Genomic DNA, 22,009 nt, shown 5'->3' on the forward strand with positions numbered 1-22,009 from the left:
TTTTATACAGTTGGTAATATAATTAAAAAAGATGCTGGTGTGTTGTAAGAAATTGCTCAGCGCTTAAGAGCTCTGCTTGTTCTACTGGGTCCAATTCCCAGAACCCACATGGTGGCTCTCAATTATCTATAAATCTAGTTCCAGGAGAATCAAATGCCCTCTCCTGGCTTCCACAGTCACTGTGTGCATATAATACAGAAAAATACATGCAAGTGACACATACATACATACATACATACATACGTACATACATACATACATAGCAAATAATAATATAAAAATGTGCTTGGACTGGGCTCAATGGATAAAGTGCCTTCCATGCAAGTGTCAGGGCTGGAGTCAGAATAGAGGTAAAGCTAGGGAGATGTGGTGATGTGACTGCCTGAAATACAGACATCATGGATCCCCAAATGAGCTGGCTAGCCAGACTAGCCGGAATTGGCCAGCTTTGGGATCAGTGAGAGATTCTGTTCCAATACATAAAATGGAGAGTTACCAGGAAGACGTGATCAACTTTGGCTTGTACACACATATGCATGCATGCCTGAACAGTCACACATGTACCCATGCACATGAAAACATGTACGCACCGACACACATATAAAATGTCCTAATACATCATTACAATTATCCCATGTTATGTTCAGAGTAATCTTTATTTTTTAGGATGTGTGTGTGTGGATTGCGGTAGGGGAGCAGCCATGGTGCCAGGAGTTAGCTAAGGTCCTCCTGTATAGTAGGAAAACACTGTACTACTAAGCTACTGAGTCCCTGGAACAACCTTCCCATTTGTGTATATGTGTGTGCATACACACATTGATATGGGTGCACCTATGCGTGGTACATGTGCACATGGGTAATATGTGCTTGTTGGATGTCAGAGCTCAACTTTAGCTGTCCTTCAAGAGCTGTCTACCTTTATTTATTTTTGAGCCCTGGTCTCTCACTGGCCTAGAGGTCACAAATAGGCTAGTTGATAGGCCAATGAGCCCAAGCATGGGGATTAAAAGTGTGTGCTATCACACCCAGTTTTTTAACCTGGGTTTTGGGGACTGAACTCAGGTCCTGATGCTTGCACAGCAACTATTTTACCAAATGTGTTATCTATCACCGCTCAAGCAATCTTTAAAATGAAAAAACAATAATTAAAAAACATTCATCTGTTTTACAGTAGTTACTTACAAACAGTTAGTGCGGGCCCTGCTGATCAGCATGCTTCCGCTATTCCGCTCGTTCACACTTGCTGTCCCTCACCTAGCAGCTCACATGCTCCATCTCTCTGTGCTGATACTTCAACACTCAAACATCTTCTAAGAATGAGCTATTCCTAAAAGTTTCTAAGACATGTACACTTCCCCTTAAACACCAATGCTCTAAAAGTAGAATATATACAACTCTACTGTTTTTAAACAAAACATGTGTTTCATGATGTATACTAATCTTAACGGTTAACCCTGGGGTTGCTAAAATGCATTAGGGTACCTGGGTCTTAGGGTCTAAATTAAGTGGTCCTGAGCGGCTACTCTTTCAGAGGTCCAGCCATTACAGCCCCCTCTTTCTTTGGCTCGTAGGCTGCCACTTCTTCCTAGAGTTCTGGACTGTTGAAGCAGTAACCACCTTTTTCTTAATTGCTATTGGGGCTGACTGTGTGGTTTGGGCCAGCAGGCAAGCATATGGGTAATCGTGGGTTTACACAAAAGGACAGACTGTTGGTGACTGAGGAACTGAAGGTGAACCGAGGTGCGGGGAGGGGGCTCAGCACTCCTCTGAGCCGTCTGGGCCAGGTTGGCTCTCTGTGAGCTATATTTTGAGTTAACCAGATGACTGCGTAAGCAAGATCTTGTGCTGAAGCAAGCACTGGCATTCATTTTCATTCTATTTAGAGGTGACGTTGTCAAATGCATTTATACACAGCCATTTTCTGAGACACATGAATTTGTTTGCAACTTGTTGAAATATATATTAGAATAATAGCCATCACCAAAAGACAGCAACAACAACAAATCCCACTATAACAAATGCAGATGTATACTGATTTTTTTCTGAAGCATGCCCATTAGCTTATGTCTACATAGATAGACAAATTCTTAACACAGCTAGCTGATAAAGGAAGGATGAGGCGGGCCTCACAAAACCTAGAGAGTATGACAATGACGAGCCACTAGAAATACTTCAACTGGGGACATAGTGGGGACACAGGCCAATTCACTCAGATTACCTGGGTTAGAATTTACTCAGCATTGCAAATGTTAAAAGTTGCTGCAGACCTGCACAGGGTTTTCTAACTTTCCCCTTCAAAGCGGCTTCATATTTTGTAGCAACATTTTTACATTAGCAGATTATAAACATCTGTGTTCAGCTAATAATCCTAGGTTTCCCCTGAACACATAAATTCTGATAAAATCTAACAAGAAAAAGAAATACAAAAAGAAAGAAAGAGATGCATCTTTTATGTGCACAGTATTTTCTTCAGGATCAATACACAGCACACATGTTGAGTGGCATGCCTTTAGTAGGAGTGCTCTAATTATATCCTGCCCTAACTTTCCTGAGACTTACAGAAAGGGGAAACTCAATTCTGGGTTGACACTGTGTGCCCTGGAGAGGCCTGCAGGTGGGTAGCCTCTCCTGGATGTTAGTGTACTGTTTTCAGAAACCATGAGCTTTAGTTATGAAAACAGCAGAGGGCAAAATGTATAAAATATAACCAGATTTTCTGCTATTTTGGGCTGCCTTTCCCCATGTTCCCTTCAATTAAAATGGATAAAAGAGAATATGCATTGGTCAAATATGTTTATATGGTCTTTTAAAAAGTTATTATTATAAAAATTCATGGTAACAATTTTTTAACTATGGAGAGGCGAAGGTATGAAATGAAGCTCTCCATGCTCCTAGCCACACTTTCGAATTAAGAAATGTTTCCCAACATCTATTCAGGCACACACCTTGCTGTTCAGCTTTGTTTGCTTTCTGTAATAGCATTAAGAGAAAACCGTGTGACGATTTGCCACCTACAGGAAAGCCTTAGGGCGTGATTACAAAATGACCCGGCCTCAGTGAAACAGCATATTTGTGTAACCTGGTGACTTTCTTATGTCCAGGCTTAGGAGGAGCTGGCCTGGCTGTGGTGAGGGAGCAGAGTGACAGTAGAGCAAAGGCACCTGACTCACTGGGACAAGGCTGGAACATAAACTACTCTTTGTAATGACAACTGTTCTAGCACTTACCAGTGGACAAGGCAATCATTTCACTGACCCACTGTAATTTGGAATGAAATCCCAGGAAATGATGCCAAACTGAAGCACAGCAGCTCCATTTCTGAGCTCAGTCAGCATACCGAAGCCACTAAAATGCTGAGTTCTCCTTCTCTGGCATACAAGGACATCAAGAAAAATTAACATTGCAAGCACAGCCAAAGAGAGAAGACCATGAGAACATTCACTCTCAAGCCGAGGGCTACATTTATTTTACTCTACCATCTCTAGCATTATGGAAAGTTTCAATCACATAGAAAGATACACAGAAGAATGAGCCCCTATAAAGCCATCACTCAGGTTCCCATGAGTGTCAACACACGGTCCAGCGTTACTTCACGCACCACAGCCATTCCTTCTTGAAAAAATTTTAAATCAGTTTTCAGACAAGCGATGTTTTATTTTATGTAAGCTTTCATTTCCAATACACATGTCTATTTTTCTAAAGATCATTCCAGACATCTCATTGAGGATAATATGCTTGGATCAACTTTAACCCCATCTTGTAAAACATTTTATACTCAGAGCTGTCCACCTAGAAAACTGACTTGCCTGACTGTAACTGGATAAGTAAAATGGCAAAGCAGTGTGAAGCACAATTCTATTCATCTATCCACAGCAGGGGGAGAAGCATCCTCTAAGAACTGAGAAGGTAGTACATGCTCGTGTCTTCCTATGGGTCTAGGCTTTGTGAGCACTCCAATCAATGATGAAGTCAAAGTAACTTGGTCAAGATTGGCCCGCATGGAGCTTAGAAAAGTGAGAGGAGCTACTAATGGGCCCTGGAGCTGCCTACAACCCCCTCCTCTTCTCTGTAAACATACAGAATACAAGACAATGCCAACAGACCAACTTTTATAGGCTCAAAATCACTCATCAAGCAGGCTAGCTCCTTGTAATAATTTACTACCAATCTGAGAGCAGAGATCAAAAGGAATTCCATCTAGCATTTCTATTCAATCCTTCACTGCCAATGACTAATTTGTAGGGGAATGAAGTCCTCACAAGATGAAGCCAAAATCGTCTGAGGTGACTTTGATACAATGCCACAAAGGATATGAAGAGGAAGCTAAGATGGCTAGGCTCCATTAAGCATTCTAATAAAAAGAATAAAGGAATTTCTCTCCTCTGTGAATTTTTAAAATGATGGAAATAGGGAAAAATTCAGACAACTCAAGCAAAACCGTTCTTTTGTCAAAGCTTTTTAAAAATTGTTGTTAAATGGTCATTAGTACACTTGTGCTAATTAAATGGTCTCAAGCAAGGGAGGCAACCACAGCAGTTAGCAGTTCAGCATGTCTTGGGCCAGGGCTGTCACATGACTACTATGTCCCCTTCCCACTGCACTTCCAGATGTTACTGGCCCCAGTCTCTTCTGACTGAATCCCTCCTTTCTACAGACTAAGCTTGGAAAGCACTACCATGAAACGATAGTTTTTAGTATCACACATCTCCACAAAGCATAAACACTTGTGTTAAAATGCTCTGGTGCTAAAGTCAATTAGTTCTTTGCTACATACTAGAAACTCTAAGTTCTCTGATGTTATATCAACTGCTGGCACATTCGTTCTGTCTTTTGAGTCTAGACATCGCTCTATTCTCAACTGAGGAATGCAATTCTTTGTGTGTGTGTGTGCTATATTTTTTTACATTTTTATTAATTTATTCATATTACATCTTGATTGTTAGCGCTTCCCCTGTTTCCTCCCATTCTTCCCTCCCTCCCACTTCTCCCCTTCTCCCCTCCCCTATGTCTGTGATTGAGGGAGAACTCCTCCCCCTATATATGCTCTTAGAATATCGAGTCTCTTCTTGGTAACTTGCTATCCTTCCTCTGAGTGCCGCCAGGCCTCCCCATCCAGGGGACATGGTCAGAGAAGGGGCACCAGGGTTCATGTGAGAGTCAGATCTCACTCTCCACTCAACGGTGGAGAACATCATGTTCATCGGCTAGGTCTTGGTAGGGGTTCGAAGTTTAATGCCTATATTCTCCTTGGCTGGTGCCTTAGTTTGAGGAGGACCCCAGGACCCAGATCTGCCTGTCATAAAGTTCTTCTTGTAGGTTTCCAGGACCCTGTGGGTCCTACTATTTCCCTATTCTTCCATGCTACTCTCGCCTAAAGTCTCAATAGGATGTCCTCTCCCCTGACCCACTTTCTTGGAAAGTAAAGTTTTTCATGGTACGTATCCCTTGGACTAGTGTTTTGATATAAGTGAGTATATACCATTTGTCTCTTTTTGCTTCTGGGTGAACTCACTCATTATGATAATTTCTAGATCAATCCATTTGTCCACAAATTTCGGGAATTCCTTGTTTTTAATAGCTGAGTAGTATTCGATAGTGTAAATGTACCACAGTTTCACAAAACCAAACAACCCAATTGTGAAATGGGGCTTGGAACTTAACAGACAATTCTCAACAGAGGAATATCAAATAGCTGAGAAACACTTAAAGAAATGCTCGACCTCCTTAGTCATCAGAGAAATGCAAATCAAAACGACACTGAGATTCCATCTTACACCCATCAGAATGGCTAAGATCAAAAACTCAAATGACACCACATGTTGGCGAGGATGTGGAGAGAGAGGAACACTCCTTCATTGCTGGTGGGAATGCAAACTAGTACAACCACTTTGGAAAGCTATCTGGCGCTTTCTCAGAAAAATGGGAATAGGGCTTCCTCAAGACTCAGCTATCCCACTCCTTGGAATATACCCAGAAAATGCCCTACCACACAACAGGGACATATGCTCAACCATGTTCATAGCTGCTTTATACATAATAGCCAGAACATGGAAATAGCCTAAGTGTCCCTCAGTAGAAGGAATGGAATTCTTATGTTAGTTATTTTGGCTGATTGAAAACTTTCTACCATGTCTGCCTACAAGTTCATAGGTAAAGACTCAAATTTATAGTAGCATTTCAACAGTGTGATATTTTGTTTGTTTGTTTGTTTGTTTGCTTCTGAAATCACCACAAAGTAACAAGTTTATTGGGACATGTCATGGCATAGAGATTTCATACAAACCTCAGAAAGCCTTTGAGGTGTTTTACCAGGCAGATATAAAGTATTAGGAGTTCTAATACTACCACCAAGCATATGATTTTTTGAAATATATATATGTGTGTGTGTGTGTGTGTGTGTGTGTGTGTGTGTGTGTGTGTGTGTGTGTGTTATTTTAGGTGTATGAACATTTTGTCTGCATGTGTGCAGTACCTGTGGAGGTGAGACGAGGGCTCCAGACATCCTGGGATAGGAGATATAGATGTTTCTGAGCTGCTATGTGAGCACAGGGAAACTGGACCAGAGTTTTCTAGAAGAGCAACCAATACTCTTAATCTAGAGACATTGCTCCAACTCCTGTGAGTTTTGTACTTCTTAAAGTATGTGGGGAAATGCTTCACTCACTATAGCATTTCCTCCTTCTCCAGAAAACACAGAAACTGCACAACCTGCCCCTTCACTGATGATGTGTAGCTGGACTTTGTTTGGCTTGGGGCAGAGCTGGGGGTGAGCCCGGGGCTGCGTGCACGCTGCTAAGAGCATCCACAGCTCTAGCCCCCGTGACTTACTGTAACTTGAAAAACATGCAGGCAGTTCAGTTCAGAAACAGACATTTCAGTTTTATTTACAAGACATTTTAAAGTAGGAACATAAATGTAACTGGTAATGATTTCAAACTCACCTCATACATACTATGAAACCTGTGCTATCCGCTTAGGAAAATCTAGGTCTGGGAGGCGTCACAGCGAGGCACTCCCCTGCAGGGTCAGAGCAGGGATGACATCAGACACCCTCATCACAAACACACAGTCACATGCTTCTCTTACCTTGTGATCATATGGATTGTAGGAATGAAACACTCGAGAAAGATCTTTTGTCCTTTGCTTTTTCTGTGGAAGAAAAACCATAAATATTTGAGTTGACAGGTAGCAAAAAAATACATGTATGTGTATATGTGTATTTTTCTATCTACCTATAGATAGACAATTTTTTGGTGTAAGTGGACACCGGTCAACTGATAGTTATATAGGTCAACTGTCATGTAGCAGGCAGGCTACCTCTTCCTAGAACAGTGGTTCTCAACCTTTCTAGAGTGATCCTTTAATATAGTTCTTCATTTGTAGCGACCCCATCCATAAAAATATGTTGTTGCTACTTTATAACTATAATTTTGCTACTGTTATGAAGCTTAACATAAACATTTTTGGAGACAGAGTTTTGTCAAAGGAGTCACGACCCGCAGGTTGACAACTGCTGTCCTATTAGATTTTGTAATTAAAGTTAATTATTGTCTCAAACTATTTCCAAGTATACAACTAGAAACTAAAGTGAGGAGAAAAACCTCAGTACACATTTGGGGTCTTTTCTACTCTGTTTTAATACTACCAACTGCGCTGCAAGCACTAGCATCTACTTGAGTGACACTGCTACACCAGGCTGCCTGAAACATCTTGAGTCTGTGTGCTTGAGCCTGCAGCTGGGGTTGGGGGCACCTTCATTATGAAACTGTTCTACAGCCTGGGGCCCAGCATGATGTGTCCTATACACAGTATGCACTCAACAAATAATGGCTTCATGAATCAATTACATACTTGAGGCAGAGAAGCATGTAACTATCATAAGCCTCCTAGGCAACTATGAAGAGACAAGGCCCTTCATTTCTAATGAGGTGCTCTTCTCAGCCTAAACCCAGAGTCTATGCAGGAACTCTCAAGCTTGCTCCCCAGGCCGTGATGAGGATAAACATGGGGTTCTGCTGTCACAGTCAACGTGAAAAGAAGCGTGTTTGCTAGCTACTGTATGCTTATACATTTCCGTATCAATTTTGTGCACAAGTGTGTGCACATGTAACACACATACACTGATAAGGTTATCACTGTCAAAGGTAGGAGGCTGGTCTAGAGTCTTGTGACACTTGCTTTCTACTTCACACTTTGTCCTTGTCAAATTTCCACGCTGTGCTGGATATTCACTCATTAGGCACCCTCAAACCCCAAAGCTTTAGAAATCCAAATGTTTTCTGCAAATCATTTTCTGGTTTGCTTACTTGTTGAGGCCGGGCATCAGTACATACCCAAGGCTAGCCTGGCACTTGCTCTTCTCCTGTGAGGGCTGGGGCTGAAGGTGTACTTCACTAGACAATGACAATCTTTGCACAAACATTTCTATAAGCCTGAAGCCTTGTATTGTTTTCAGAAATAAATTGTGCACACTAGGTTCAGGATCAAATTATATGTATGCCTCTGACTTGGTGTGTTCAAATTGCATCCCACCTCATACGATTCCTTCCAATTTGCCCTTGCACCAGGGGTGAAGGAGAGATTACAGCTTGAGAAGGGCATTTCTCCTCCATTTAGGTTAGACTTTCCTAAACTTACAAAACGAATTAAGTGTTTTTTAGAATAGACAAGGAATACTTTCTCTGCTTATTGAAGAATTCATTATATTTCTCTTGTCCATCATGGAATCAGCCTCTATGACATCTTACAATTCTGTCGTGAAAGCGACCCAAATTGTCCCTAATATCCAACTAACAAGCAGCTGCTTCTGTTTGAGTGAATCCGTGCCAGTTACTCATGAGGCTAGAGAGGCATGAACGTCAGAGTCTTCATGGGCACATCCACTACACACCTCCTGACTGCCAGGATCTGACCATAATTAGGGTCACAGATGAAAGTCCTTTAGACACACTCACAGTTGTGAAAACTGTCTTGAGAAGAACATGTCATGGGCAGCATCCTCAATCAGTCGGCCTTGGCGCATCCTGACGCCCACTGAAGGACATCTTTTCCTGCTGAGGTTCCTACCTGTTCTGCTCCCTCTCAAACAGAGCTTCCAGCTATCTCAGTAAAGCGACAGAACCCCTGCTTCTTGTGGCCTGCACAGCAAAGATGTGTCCTTAAGGAAACAGGAACCAGTTCCCTCGGTTAATGAAACTTGAGTCCTACGAGCCCTGGAGTCTATCTGGAACAGTCACTTGTTCACCAGAGTTTTCATCAGCTTATGCTTTTCTCTTTCCTTCCTTTCCACCCACTTAGTTGGTGCAATGGTTCTTGGCTATACTTCAGTCCAAAGAAAAATGACAAATACTAACACTTCCTTCAGTAGGAGACTTGATGTAACACATTGGGGCATTTTTCCACCAAAGGAAACTATGCTGGTGAAGGTAAGACGGGAAACACACCAATAATCACCTTAGGAAGTGCCTGAAGGCTGCACAGCCTCATGAATGACTCCTACCAGCTTGAGCTGGCAGATGCTCTTTCATTTTACTTTTCTTTATTTTTATTTTATTTTTTGGGGTGCACTAGTACTTCATGCAAGTTAAATGTATGTTCTTCCACTGAGTCAAACCCTGCAGCCCTATTCATACCTTTTGTCATAAGCTACTTCAAGTGATTTGGGGGAGGAAGGAGGTAGTTAAATAATGCTATGTAAATCCACCCCCTCAAAAAAAAAAAAAAAAAAAACCCAGGAGGGAAATAACATCCTATTTCTGACAGCAAATTAATTACACACACATACAGTGGAGTCCTGGCTGTGAACATAAAAACCAGAGCTATGTGGATGTCCTGGGTATTCTGCCTCTGAAGTCCTTTACACAGCCAACACAGCCTTTTCTGGCATGCAGAAAGGGGGTTGGTAAGTTATGGTTCCCAGGGCAATTCAGACTAACTCCTGTTCTTATAAGTAAGTTTTGTTTAGGGCTGGAGAGATAGCTCAGTCAGCAACATAGTGACCATGAAAACGTGAGGACCTCAGTTCAATTTCAAAAAACATGGTAAAAAGCCAGGCATAATGGTAAAGGCTTGTAATTCTGGCTCTGGAGAGCTGTAAATAATTGGATTCCTGAAGTTTTCTGGCCAACTAGCCTAGCCTAATGAGCAAGCTCCAAACCAATGAGAGACGAGGATATCAAAAATATAAGATGAGTCTGCTTATGGCCTACACACACACACAACCCAAAACATGTGCTCAGATTATCTCACATATACAGTCAAGTAAATAAAGTTTTATTGAAACGTAGCCACACCCACTCATTTGTGAGTGCTTTCATGCTAGAAAAGCAGAGCTAAATAGTCACAACAGGGAGTGTGAGTCCCACAAACCAAAAGGTGTTTACCACTTGGCCGTTTGCAGAAAAAGACATACACACCTGTCCAGTCTCAGACTGAAAGCCAAGCAAAAGACTTTCCAGAAAGATGCCCAGCTCCTTCTGCCTGCTCTCTGAAGACAGATGATGGGTTCTCAGAGCCTGTATCCTGATGCATGACAATGATCGAGGAAGTCAGAACAATAACCAGCTGTCTGGTTTTCATGACTTGACTTCCAGCACATTCTATAGTTAGGGAGAGAATACTGCCAGTCAGCTTCTGGGGTATGCTGAAATAGATCTGGGGTTTTCCTAGCCTTTCTGGATGCATCCTGTGACTTTAGATCACTGAAGCTTCAAGATGAAATCCTTTACTAAGGTTTGGCCTGAGGCCCCAAGGGCTGCACAGACAGTTGATGGAGACATGACCATCACGCTTCCAGCAGGTTTCTCCCACAGGCAACATGAAGAGCCAGCTGTAGGGACTATTGAGCTTTCTCTCAGTTTTAACTGAGACCAAACGCTGAGCCCCAAATGGAGTGATTAGGCATTTTCCTGTTGCTTCAGAGAGTATGTCCAAAGGACCGCCTGCTTTTCAGCCTGTTAAAACAAACATCTCAGCCATGCCGACACCTGTGAATTCTCCAAGCCTTTAAAAAGTAAACATGCAGGGCATGCCACACAATGGACTAGTAACCAGGGTAGCCTGGCAAACATTTCTCCCAGAATCTTCCAAGGTACCATTAAGGCATGGTCAGAGCTAGGCAATGCTGAGCTCTGCTGTTTTGTGGGCTGCATTTGGGTTTCAAAACAAGTCAGGATGCAAGTTTGTTAGAACATCCATTCTTGTTTCCTTTTCACTAAAGCCTCACCGCCATTGCTTATTTTATTAATTAATTAACTGTTTATGTTTTATTGAGGAGCTGCCCATTTCCATCTTCCCTCCTCCCTCAATTCACAGACTGCTTCCGTACACCCCCCCCCCAAGGTCAGAACCCCTCTGTCCTCCTTTCCCTATACTTATGCTCACCTCCTTTTCAGAGAAAAGCAAACAAACCTTAAGGCCCCCTTTTGAGCAGCCATTCTGAACAGTGCAGGTTGCCAGTGTTGTAGCCATTTCAATTTCTATCACAAGCATGAGGTGGGTGGTGGTGGTGCACACCTTTAATCCCAGCATGAGTTGGGTGGTGGTGGTGCACACCTTTAATCCCAGCATGAATGAGTTGGGTGGTGGTGGTGCACACCTTTAATCCCAGCACTCTGTACATTTGACCAGCATGGACTACAGAGCTAGTTGCAGAGCAGCCAAGGCTACCCCAAGAAACCCTGTCTTGAAAAACCAAAAGGGAAAAGAAAAAGAGTGTACGACAGAGCGCACAACATAAGGCTCACTGTGTGCAGAGCAGCTATTTTATGTGAGTCTGGGTGATGCCTGGCACTCTTGCTTTTCTTTTCTACTGTTATGTCAAATTCTCTCAGTACCTTTCTCTGGATGTGACCTTTTTGAATAAGCTTGCTACAAGAAGAACACAGGACTTCACTTCTACACGTGGATTTTCAAGAATGATAAGGGCTTGGAGGGTAGGACGCCGTAACACAGCGCGGGACGGAGCTGCAAGGGCAAGCCTGACCTTCCAACATATCCTCTCCTCTCCTCTGGCTCCATTACTGGTAGGGAACCTAAGAAGCAGTTAAGTGGGAAACTGGCAGGCCGCAACAGGAAGATAGGGGGACAGGCTAAGGGGCCTCTAGGCGACTGGGTTCTGAGTGGCTTCTGGGCCACATAGGGACAATTGAGGAAACATGCCGATGAGGGCCTGAGTACGAAGAGAGCTATGACTGAAAACAGTGTCAAAAGAGAATGAAGACAAAGTAATGGCTAGGGATCCACTAGAGGCCAGGGGCAGTCACTCAGGAGGGAAGTCAGAACCATATCCTTGGTTAACAAGGCCACAACAACCAACCAAGAAGTCTAAGGACTGGCAAATGGCTCAGTGGGTAAAGGTGCTTCCAGGATTGCCTGGTGACCCAGATCTCCAGAACACATGGACAGGTGGAAGGAAAGAACTAACTGTGTGAGGCTGTCATTTAACCTCCACAGTCACGAAGACACAGAGGATAATCTAAGGATATGAACAAACACTGAGGTTCACAGTGGCTCTCAACTTTCCTAATGCTGTGACTTTTAATACAGTTCCTCATGTCGTGATGACCCCAGCCATGAAAGTATTTCATTGCTACTTCATCTTCATAATTGTAATTTTGCTGCTGTTATGAACTGTAATGCAAACAACCGACATGCAGGGCAGCTAATGTATGGCTCCAAAGAGGGTCACAACCTACAGGTTGCAAAGCACTGTCTCAGAGGAAATGGCTACTAAGTCAGGGACAAGGCAGGAGGCAGCCAGGGGACCTTACGAGGGACATACAGATGCTAGGGTAGGATTCACATGTCTGCTGAGCTTCTAGCCTATGTCCTCTAGAAGTAGGTCCAACTCTTACTTCAACTCTCTGCTGCTAGGGCATGGACAACACCAGGCCCATTAAATTCACTCTGCAATATGGCAGCATTTAGTTGAAGGACCAGAGTACCACTTGCTCAACAGCTTAGGGTTTCACACAGTAGGAACACTGAGTTGATGAGCAGTGGTGTCATTTCAGATGATAAGGAAGTAGGCAGAGTATAGGTATATGGATACAGGCAGACAGAGGAGTTAGCTGGGTTGAAGCAAAGGTGAAATGAGTAGAGCACACAATGTGCTCCAATGGAGCAACACATGGTCAAACTTGTGATTCAGAAAGAAGTTCCTAGCGAGATTGAAGAAAATCACCCTCCCATGAGGTAATCAAATGATGATGTGCCCAAGGAAAGCTGGGTGAGAGGGTGGGTGAGAGGCAGGATGGCTGGCACCTGGTACTAACTCTGGGTGTAGCTGAGAGGAAGGCAGAGGAGGTCGGCTTCGGCTCTAAGAAGAAGCATCTCCCATGGAGTGCAGAATCGATATGAAGAAGCAGCAGGTTGGAGAGCAAAGAATTTCAGTGTGCAGTATCATGAGTTTAAGGTGGCTGGAGACATCAAGAGAGCAATGGGACTCAAAAGAGGGTATGTCGGGGCATGGGCTTGGGGGTTCTGAGCACATTGGTGCCATTTAAAGCAGGAGTGGTGAGAGATCACATATGAAGCTAATGAAGTAAGGGAAAGATGTGTGTCTACTGATCCTGTCTACCTTCGTGCTCAGAGCTTCCTAAGGCCAACAGGCAGTTGGAATATGACAGTGGTATTGACCTCTCGCTGCAGGCAAGAATAACTGATACTCCTCTCCTCCCCAGTGTCAGATTTAATTGGTCTTGTGGGACTGTAGCAAGCCTGCCATTTTTCCAAGGCATGGCTAAAGTTGAGATCCAGGATGCTCCTTAAAGTGGCTTCTGACTTCCATGCTACTAAGCCAGGTCCCTAACATCCTTTGGTTCCTGCCATCATCAGGAACTTCTGATCCTCAGCTCTGTACTACACCTGCAGCTTTGCCTTGCTTCCTAACCTCTTCTCTTACTTAGGATATGATCTATTTATTCATGAATCCCTCTGGGCTGCACTGAGCTTGGGCTGCAGAGCAGGCTGATGCTACACATCTAAGTTGGTGAGTGCTTCTGAAAAGAAAGGCAAAACTAACTTAATAAGCCTGGCCCTTTATTGTGCCATGTGCGGAGAACATCAGAAGCTTTATTAAAAGCGTTGGCAATACCAGCTAACAGTCAACAATCTCACATTCCTATTGTCAGTTGTGGTCCTGAGATAGCAATCCTCCACAAAAGGCCAGTGAGGAGGAGGGAGAAACAGTCCGTGGAATTTAAACACCGAACCTCAAAGTTTTAGAAACCCATGGGAAAACCGATGTGAAATCAGGGCTACACACACACACACACACACACACACACACACACACACACACACACACACACACACACACACACTCACTCTACCACTAAGCTATAATCCCAGCTCCTCTGCTTTTTCTAAGGCATAGGAAGTATTGCCTTACTGTTTTGAGACAATAAGGAATAAAACAAGGCTGCTATGTCTCATATAGATTTCACCCCACTCTACACCACTGAATGGCTGCTCCACTGGGGCAAAAGGGACATGGCAGTGGAAGCATTTCCTGCAGGACAAGATGACCAGTGCTAAAGGCAGAATGAGGAAGTAGCCAAGCCTGCTCACCCGATCCCAACAGTATACAAATCAAACAACAGGCAGAGGCAGAATGTACAGCTGATTTGAAAGCATGGGAGGCATCAGCAGGAAACACCTTTTCAGCCTTATCACTCTTAAATAACAAGGACACTGTGATGACCAACCATAGCGACAGGGGAAGGTGACAAGAGTAGCCTATTTATACTTAGGTCCTCAATGGGCAACAACCAGGGAACCCTGCGGGAGTTGGTGATATGTGATGTGGAAGGGAGCAGCCATCCTTTGTATGGACACACTCTATTTTCCACGGAGAACAGTCATTTGACAACAAAGGCATAGCAGGTACAGAAGGAAACACTTATTTTTGTCATAGTTGTTCCTCAAACAAGTAGCCATTACCAGCAATAGGACAAAGCCCAAGTATACCAAGTAGCAGATTCTACACAGTGCTTCATTCAAACATGCTCTGGGTGCTTGCTTCTGCGCACTCATAATGGGCACGAACACGGTGGCTCTAACCAGCCCCTTAGTATTGTCAGTCGTCACTCTGCCGTCCTGACCAGCCAAAGTAGAGGAAAAGGTCCTCTCCTAGGGACACTGTCTTCTCACTGGTCCCTTTCATTCTATAAGTAAAAGCACTTCCTACTACATGATGTGTGGGCCAAATGGATGGATGCCTGTCTATATACTTTGAAGTTTGCCTTTCCATTTTCAAATGTCTTGGACAGGACACAAAATGAAATTTGTGTTTGTATGAGACACATGGATTGAATTGGTTCATTCCCTCTGTAGGTAGTACCTGTCTCTCCTAACTCACATCTCCTTAATACTATTCCTACTGCCTGAAAGGACCCCAGTGCCATCTTCAGGTATTGGATTCATTCAAAAGAGTCTCTTCTAGGACTGGAAAGATGGTGCAGCATTTATGAGATCTTCACCCCTGTTGATTCTCAGCACCCACAGGATGGCTTACAACCATCTGTAACTATAATCTCAGCAGACTGGATTCAACATCCATTCTTTGCTGCTGTGGGCACCAGGTATACACACATATGCGCAGGCAAATAAAATTAATTTTAATATCATCTCTTCCATGCTGTCACTACCCATCCAACAGAAATCCTCTCTGCAAAGAGCTCCTAAATTCTGTCACTGTGTGTCAATGCCTCTGTGAGGAAAAAGCCATGATTTGACCACTATGTAACACATCTTCCCTAACACTACTAAAGAAACTGCATATGGGAGATGTTCATAAATTCACTTATTCTTTTCCCCAGCTCCTATAATGTTGGTTTATCTTTGCTGAGCTTTCTGGGTCCTCTAACTATTTGGGCATCTTTCTTCTAACACCTCAGTTTATGACATAACACTCCAACCTATTTCTAGTTAGTAACCTTAGCCTCCCCATGCTTTTGTCTTTTATTACTCCTTCAAGTCTGATCAATCCCCTGAGCATATATCCATTCAATTCTCCAATGGCACCTTCTGCCTTGTAGTTGCTCTTCTAACATTCTGCTGATCTCCTCCTGACCCATTTTCCTGCTTCCATGGTCGCCTCCTTCACATACAATCCACTCTCTGAGCCCCGATTACACTAATCCATTTTGTACATAACCACCATTCTGCAGACACCATACCAGGGCACCCGAACGTGAGCCAGCTGACATTAGGAGAGCTCATAAACTCACAGGGAGGAAAAGACAAGCTTGGTGCATACTGAACCAGCAGCTAAGCACACCGTGAGTGCTGACATGTTGGCAAAATGAATCCCAAATGTTCTGGATAGCTTAATAAGAATGTCTCCTAGAGAATGGATATCCTACACATGACTCCTAAGCAGATTGTTAAATCAGATGCCAATCACCAGGCTGGATGGCACTATTATTACTGTTACAGCTATAAATGATGCTTCAGGAATTCAAGGCTATCATGGTAAACAAGATACAGTTACAAATTTGTATTCCAGAAAATTTTCCTTTGACTCAATTTATTACTCAAGGTAAAATTTATGTTTGCATTTACATAAAGCTCCCTTCTCTGATGACAAATCCTATATAGATACAAGAATGACAATGTTCAGAAGCTTCTATGGGAAAGAAAAATAGCATGATGGACAAAAACAACAGGTACAGTGTGGCTTCTCCTTACATAAAGACTAAGTGACACACCAATAACCATTTAGGATGCTGCCAGACAATATATGTAATAAGCTACCAGGTTTCGCAGCAAACACAAGTAACTGAGAATACAAGAATCTACATCCCTTGTCTCAGTTTAGACTCCATTGCTGTGATAAACATCATGACCAAAAAAATAAAAATCAAAAAAAAAAAAAAAAAAGCAACAAGGGGAAGGGGAGGGTTTACAGTCCATAGTATATCATCTAGAGAAATCAGAGCAGGAACTCAAGGCAGGAACCTGGAGGCAGGAGCTGAGGCAAAGGCCACGGAAGAACACTGGTTGCTGGATTGCTTCTCATAGCTTTCTTAGTCTGCCTTTTTATAGCAGCTAGGACTGCCAGACCAGGAGTGGCACTTCCCCCAGTGAATCATATAAATCACCAATCAAAACAAAACAAAACAGCACAAGCTTGCCTATAGGCCAATCTGGTGGAGTTCTCAGCTGAGGTTCCCTCTTCCCATATGATTCTAGCCTGTGTCAAGTTGACATAAAACTAGTCAGCATAACTACCAAGGCTCTTCTGGCCTGCCATCACTTGGAAGCTGATTTGCAAGACAAAGCAAAGGAAATGGGGTTCCATTTCATTTCTAACAATCTTAGCACTGGTTCAGTACCCTTATCCAAGCACCTGATATCCTTGGAAGTGTTCCTTATTTCAGAGTCTGGCGTGAAGATGTTCAACTAGTGGAATCGATGTATATGGTAACCAGTTCAAACCCCTGAAACTTGAAATTCTTTTGGTCAAAAACATTTCAGAGAAGGGAAACAAGCCATGGTCAGTCGCTTCTGTGCAGGAAGATGCTATTATTTCCAGGCTTTAAAACATTCCTTTAGTGTATGATAACTCTTCTCTCAGGGATATTTTTAAATGATTATAGTTATAATGTTAAAGCTCTGACGTCTACACCACTTTAAGAACCCCACAGGTAATATGATACAACCCATAGGCAGCCTGTGTTATGACTACCCTGTTGTTATCTTTGTCATTATAAACTTTTCTTTCTTTCTCTTTCCTTCATTCCTTCTTTCTTTCTTAATGGTTAATGAAGGCAGAGACAAGTGGATTTATTTAACTTTTCCCAACTTTCTTAATAACAATGTTTGATGGCCATGGATTGTTTTAAAAATAATTATTACAACTGATGCAAAAAGGAAAGAAGTCAAGCTAGCAAAATAAATGTGAGGGTAACATTTTGGAAGTAGATAAAACCAGTGTGGCCAAGTTTTGCTCATCAGTACCCCGGAGTAGTGAGGATTTTCTTTTATTGCCATCATATTTGTTTTCCCCTGTGCTGAGGTCCTGTCCCTGCACTGAATCTAACATTCAGCAAGGCTGAGGCTTGGAGCTGATGTTGTAGACATGAAATCTGGATCTACCCAAGCCTATTAACATCCACAGCCTTGTACCAGCGTGCAGAGGCCAATCTGCACAGTGTCCAAGAGGAGTGGGGGTGGGGTGGGGTAAAAGAAGAATGGAGAAAACTAAATTTCTCTGACCCCACAGATAAGCTGCTGTATAGTTCTAAAAACTGATCAAAACCAATGCACCTCAGCTGTGACCCCAAATAAGCCCTGGTGTCATCCCATTTGTGGAGAAGCTTGAAAACTGTTCTGTGCCAGTTATTGCTGCCTCTCTCGATAAGCCCAAGACTCATTTTTATTATGATCCCACGGCTGCGACCTGGAAGGTCAGACATGACCATGGCGGCTTGATAACTCCCCTACTTTCTACATCTAATTTAGCGCCTATTGTAAAAAATCATTTCTATCAGCAATGCAGCCATCACTGATCTCTCCCTCAGACCTATCACACCAATAATACCGAGTCTAAAATTCATTTCAGGGGTGGCTGGGCTTTTTGACCTATCTTCTCTTCAAATACTATGTCAAAAACAGAGTTATTTTTGTTCTATATATTAAACACACACATTTTTCTTTTATCTTTGGCCTTTATGACAAAGGAGTCTTTATTTGATAACCAGAGGACAATATAATAGACAGTTTAGCCCTCTCCATTCTCTTGTTTTTATGTCAATCCAGCAATCAGTCACTGCTTTTTTATGTTGTAGAGCAGAGCTGCTACACAAAGGGCCACTGGATGTAAATTCTGAGGCTGATCTTTGTCATGCAGAACTGCAGATACCAAAAGGAAAGGCTCAGGCATGTCTGCATGTATGAAGGGGTGGGGGAAAGAAATTAGAGAAAGTTTGAGACAGGACAGACGGCTGAGCTTTCCCTGTGCCATCCAATGCCAACAGCAACTTGCAGCCTATAAAACTGATGGAAAGTAGCTGCTATGAACACTAGCTTCTGGTTGTTGGCACGTGAAACCAAGAGCAATGGGCTTTGGCCTCTGGCTCTCAAGGCTTTGGATTGATAGCCTTGGACTTAGGAAGCTCAGTTTTGGAGTCTGAGTTGCTCCTTGTCCATCTGTGATTTCTATCTGTGGCAGAATAGAAAGAGAGCCACTTGAAGCAGAGCCATCAACAGTAGAAAGCAGCTATCTGCTCCACAGCATATTCAACCCAGCATCTTTCTAGTTAGTTATATTCACATCCATGATCTATAACAAATGCCTAAAGATCTGTACATTTTAACCATAGTTCTGGAGGGTCAAGGGCATGGCACTGAGAGCTGCACCACACAGAGATGGAAAAAACAGGTGTGGAAAGGTGAGGCTGGGGCCGCCCACTTCCTGTATTACTGAGATTGAGGCCAGGCCTTCAAGCTTGCTCAGCAAGCACTTCACTTTCAAACCTAGCCTATTTGGCTCATATTTTAATGGCTCTGCCATTTCAGCACTGCCATACCAAGTACCAAGTCCCCAGTACAGGGATCCTTATACGGCATATTCAAGCTATCACTAAACTATAGCAGTGTCCAACCCAGACTTCAGGTTGAAGAGGCTGTCTCAGCACAAACAATTTTGTATATATTATCTGCTCTCAGGAACTATTTACCATGGCATTTTCAAAACATTTGTTGGTTATTTTCAGATTTATTTTGTGTATGCCATTGTTCAAAACCACTTCATACAATTGCTTAAATGATCTAAGAATTCTGTTCGAGCTTTGGCTATCAACCCCTACTTTGACATAAGATTTACATGTTGCCCAGTGTAGCTTTCATTTCGATGACTATTTCTCTTGCTGTGAAGTGCATATTGTTCAATATTGTCCTATTTCTTTTTAGTTTCGAAACCCAAGTTTCTGTGTGATATTAAAAACAATTGCCTAGACTTTATGAGAAAGCCTCCGCCCCACGGTTCATCTGGAGCTTGTGGCTGGAGTCTTAGCACCTCATTTGTTCCAGGTACTTGGGGTTAGGGTAAGATAAGGGTTTCAGTTAGACCCCTTTTCATGTGTGCATCTCGTTTTCTCACAGCTCCTTGTGAGACAGATTACCCTTTTCCCGTTTTGTCTTCTGGTGCCAAGGTTGGAAATGAGTTTGCCATATGCTTAGAATTATCTTCCAATTCTTTTCTCTCTGATTCACCTATGAGTCTGCTTTCATGCCAACACGACAGTGTTGGGATTAGTAAAACTTTAAATACAATTTCTAAACTGACTGTGGTGACTTTATCTTTTTCAAAACTGCTTTGGCTATTCAGGGTCTTCATGATTCCACATAAATTGTTAAATGAGATTTTCCATGTTTGTGAAGAATGTCATTGGGATTTTACCAAGGGTTTTGCTGAATCTGTGTCTGATAGATTTGGAACCTTTAGAGAATATGGTCATTTTAATAATTATTATTTTGGCTCATGAACATTGGATTAATTTATCTCCTTCAGTTTCTTCTATTAATTTTTAAAATTGTTTTATCCTACCAAGATCGTTCACTTCTTTGGCTAAGTTTACTCTTGTCTATTGTTGATGCTATTATACAAAGGAGGGTTATCTTGGTTTATTTTTCAACTTGGTCAGTATTTTCATTTGAAATTGCAAGTAAATTTTTTAAATTTGCATCTTGTGACTTTAGTGAATTCATTTTATGGATTCATAACTGCTTTTTACCTTTATTTGTTTTTCTTGTCTGATCACTCCTTAGCATTTTCAGTAATATAGAAAAGTAATAGAAGAAGCAATCTTTTTCACTTGCTCAATGCTTTTTCTTTGACATGTGAGATGATCATGTTCCTTATAGTTTTCAGTTTTATGTACCACAATCAGTAAGTTGTAATTATTAATCCAGCTGTGCATGTCAGGGATAAGACCCACTGGGTCATGATGTATAGTCTTTTTAAAGTGCTTTGATTTACGCTTACTAATATTTAACCCAAGATTTTCACAACAATGCTAATAGGTCATGGTTTTCTTTTCATGATTTAGATATCAATATAATGTTAGACCTGTGAAATACATTTTTTAAAATGGCATTGAGCTGGGTATGGTATCCTAGACCTTGGACATGCTGGGCAAGCACATTACAAGTGAGCTGCAACCCCAGCCCTTTCTTTTCATCTTCTGGAAGAAGATTCTCTCAAAGCTCTCTGGCTGGCTCTTATTTGATCTGTCTGCTCTTAAGGTCTGGCACACAGCGGTCTTCTTTAGCATCCTGGAGGGTTGCTCACCTCTTATCTGTGCTAAGCCATATGCTTCCTTTATCCCTTGTCCTCTTCCACCTACTCTCTTATTTGATGATGCCCAGGCTGTCTTTAAAAGCCTTCTGAAAACTACATAAAGTCACAAACTGGAGAGCATTTTTCTTTAGCTTTGGTCACTGAATGCTCTTCGGGTGCTGTCCAGATGTCTGAGCCACTCTGATCCCTGATCCCTTCAACATGAATTGGTTCTTCTCCCTTATCTGGGTTTAAGTCGGCTACAGATTATTGATTCACACCTGTGGTGCCCACTTTTCGTCTGGCAATACACACCCTTCAGTCAGTGGAAGTACTTTTGAATTATTTCATTATTTTCCTGTTTAGTCTTTTTAGAATTTCTATTATTTAAGAGTTGAATGTTCTAAAAATATTTTCTACCTAATTTCATTTCTATTTTCTATGAACATGCTCTCACTTTTCTCAACTCCATGGTATTTTTGCCCTTTGTTTGTAATTTCTAAGAGTTCTTCTTTGTCTTCTGGAGCATTCTTTTTAAATGGTAACTTAATCTTGTTTCATGCATTCAGTATGGATGGTAGTTCCTAGAGTATTTTTCCTCCACCCAGAGTCCTGTTTGTTCTTTCTTTGTAGCAACCACTCTGGTCTGCTGACACTGGTCCTTTGCTTCATTTCAGGTATTAACTTTTCTGTGATGTTTGACAGTCCATGAATGGCATTCAT

At 42.3% G+C, this 22,009-nt stretch overlaps 1 protein-coding gene across 1 annotated transcript in view; it reads right to left on the reverse strand.

The window, feature by feature from the left end:
* The window catches only part of Cdkal1 (CDK5 regulatory subunit associated protein 1 like 1), a 532,156-nt gene that overhangs the window by 127,754 nt on the left and 382,393 nt on the right, over window positions 1–22,009 (reverse strand). Inside the window, exon 11 of the mRNA XM_051169450.1 lies at window positions 7,087–7,149. Within this exon, the coding sequence (XP_051025407.1) occupies window positions 7,087–7,149 (63 nt within the window). The remainder of the gene's footprint in view (window positions 1–7,086; window positions 7,150–22,009) is intronic.

Source organism: Acomys russatus, chromosome 3 (assembly GCF_903995435.1).
Source record: "Acomys russatus chromosome 3, mAcoRus1.1, whole genome shotgun sequence".
NCBI classification, from domain to species: domain Eukaryota; kingdom Metazoa; phylum Chordata; class Mammalia; order Rodentia; family Muridae; genus Acomys; species Acomys russatus.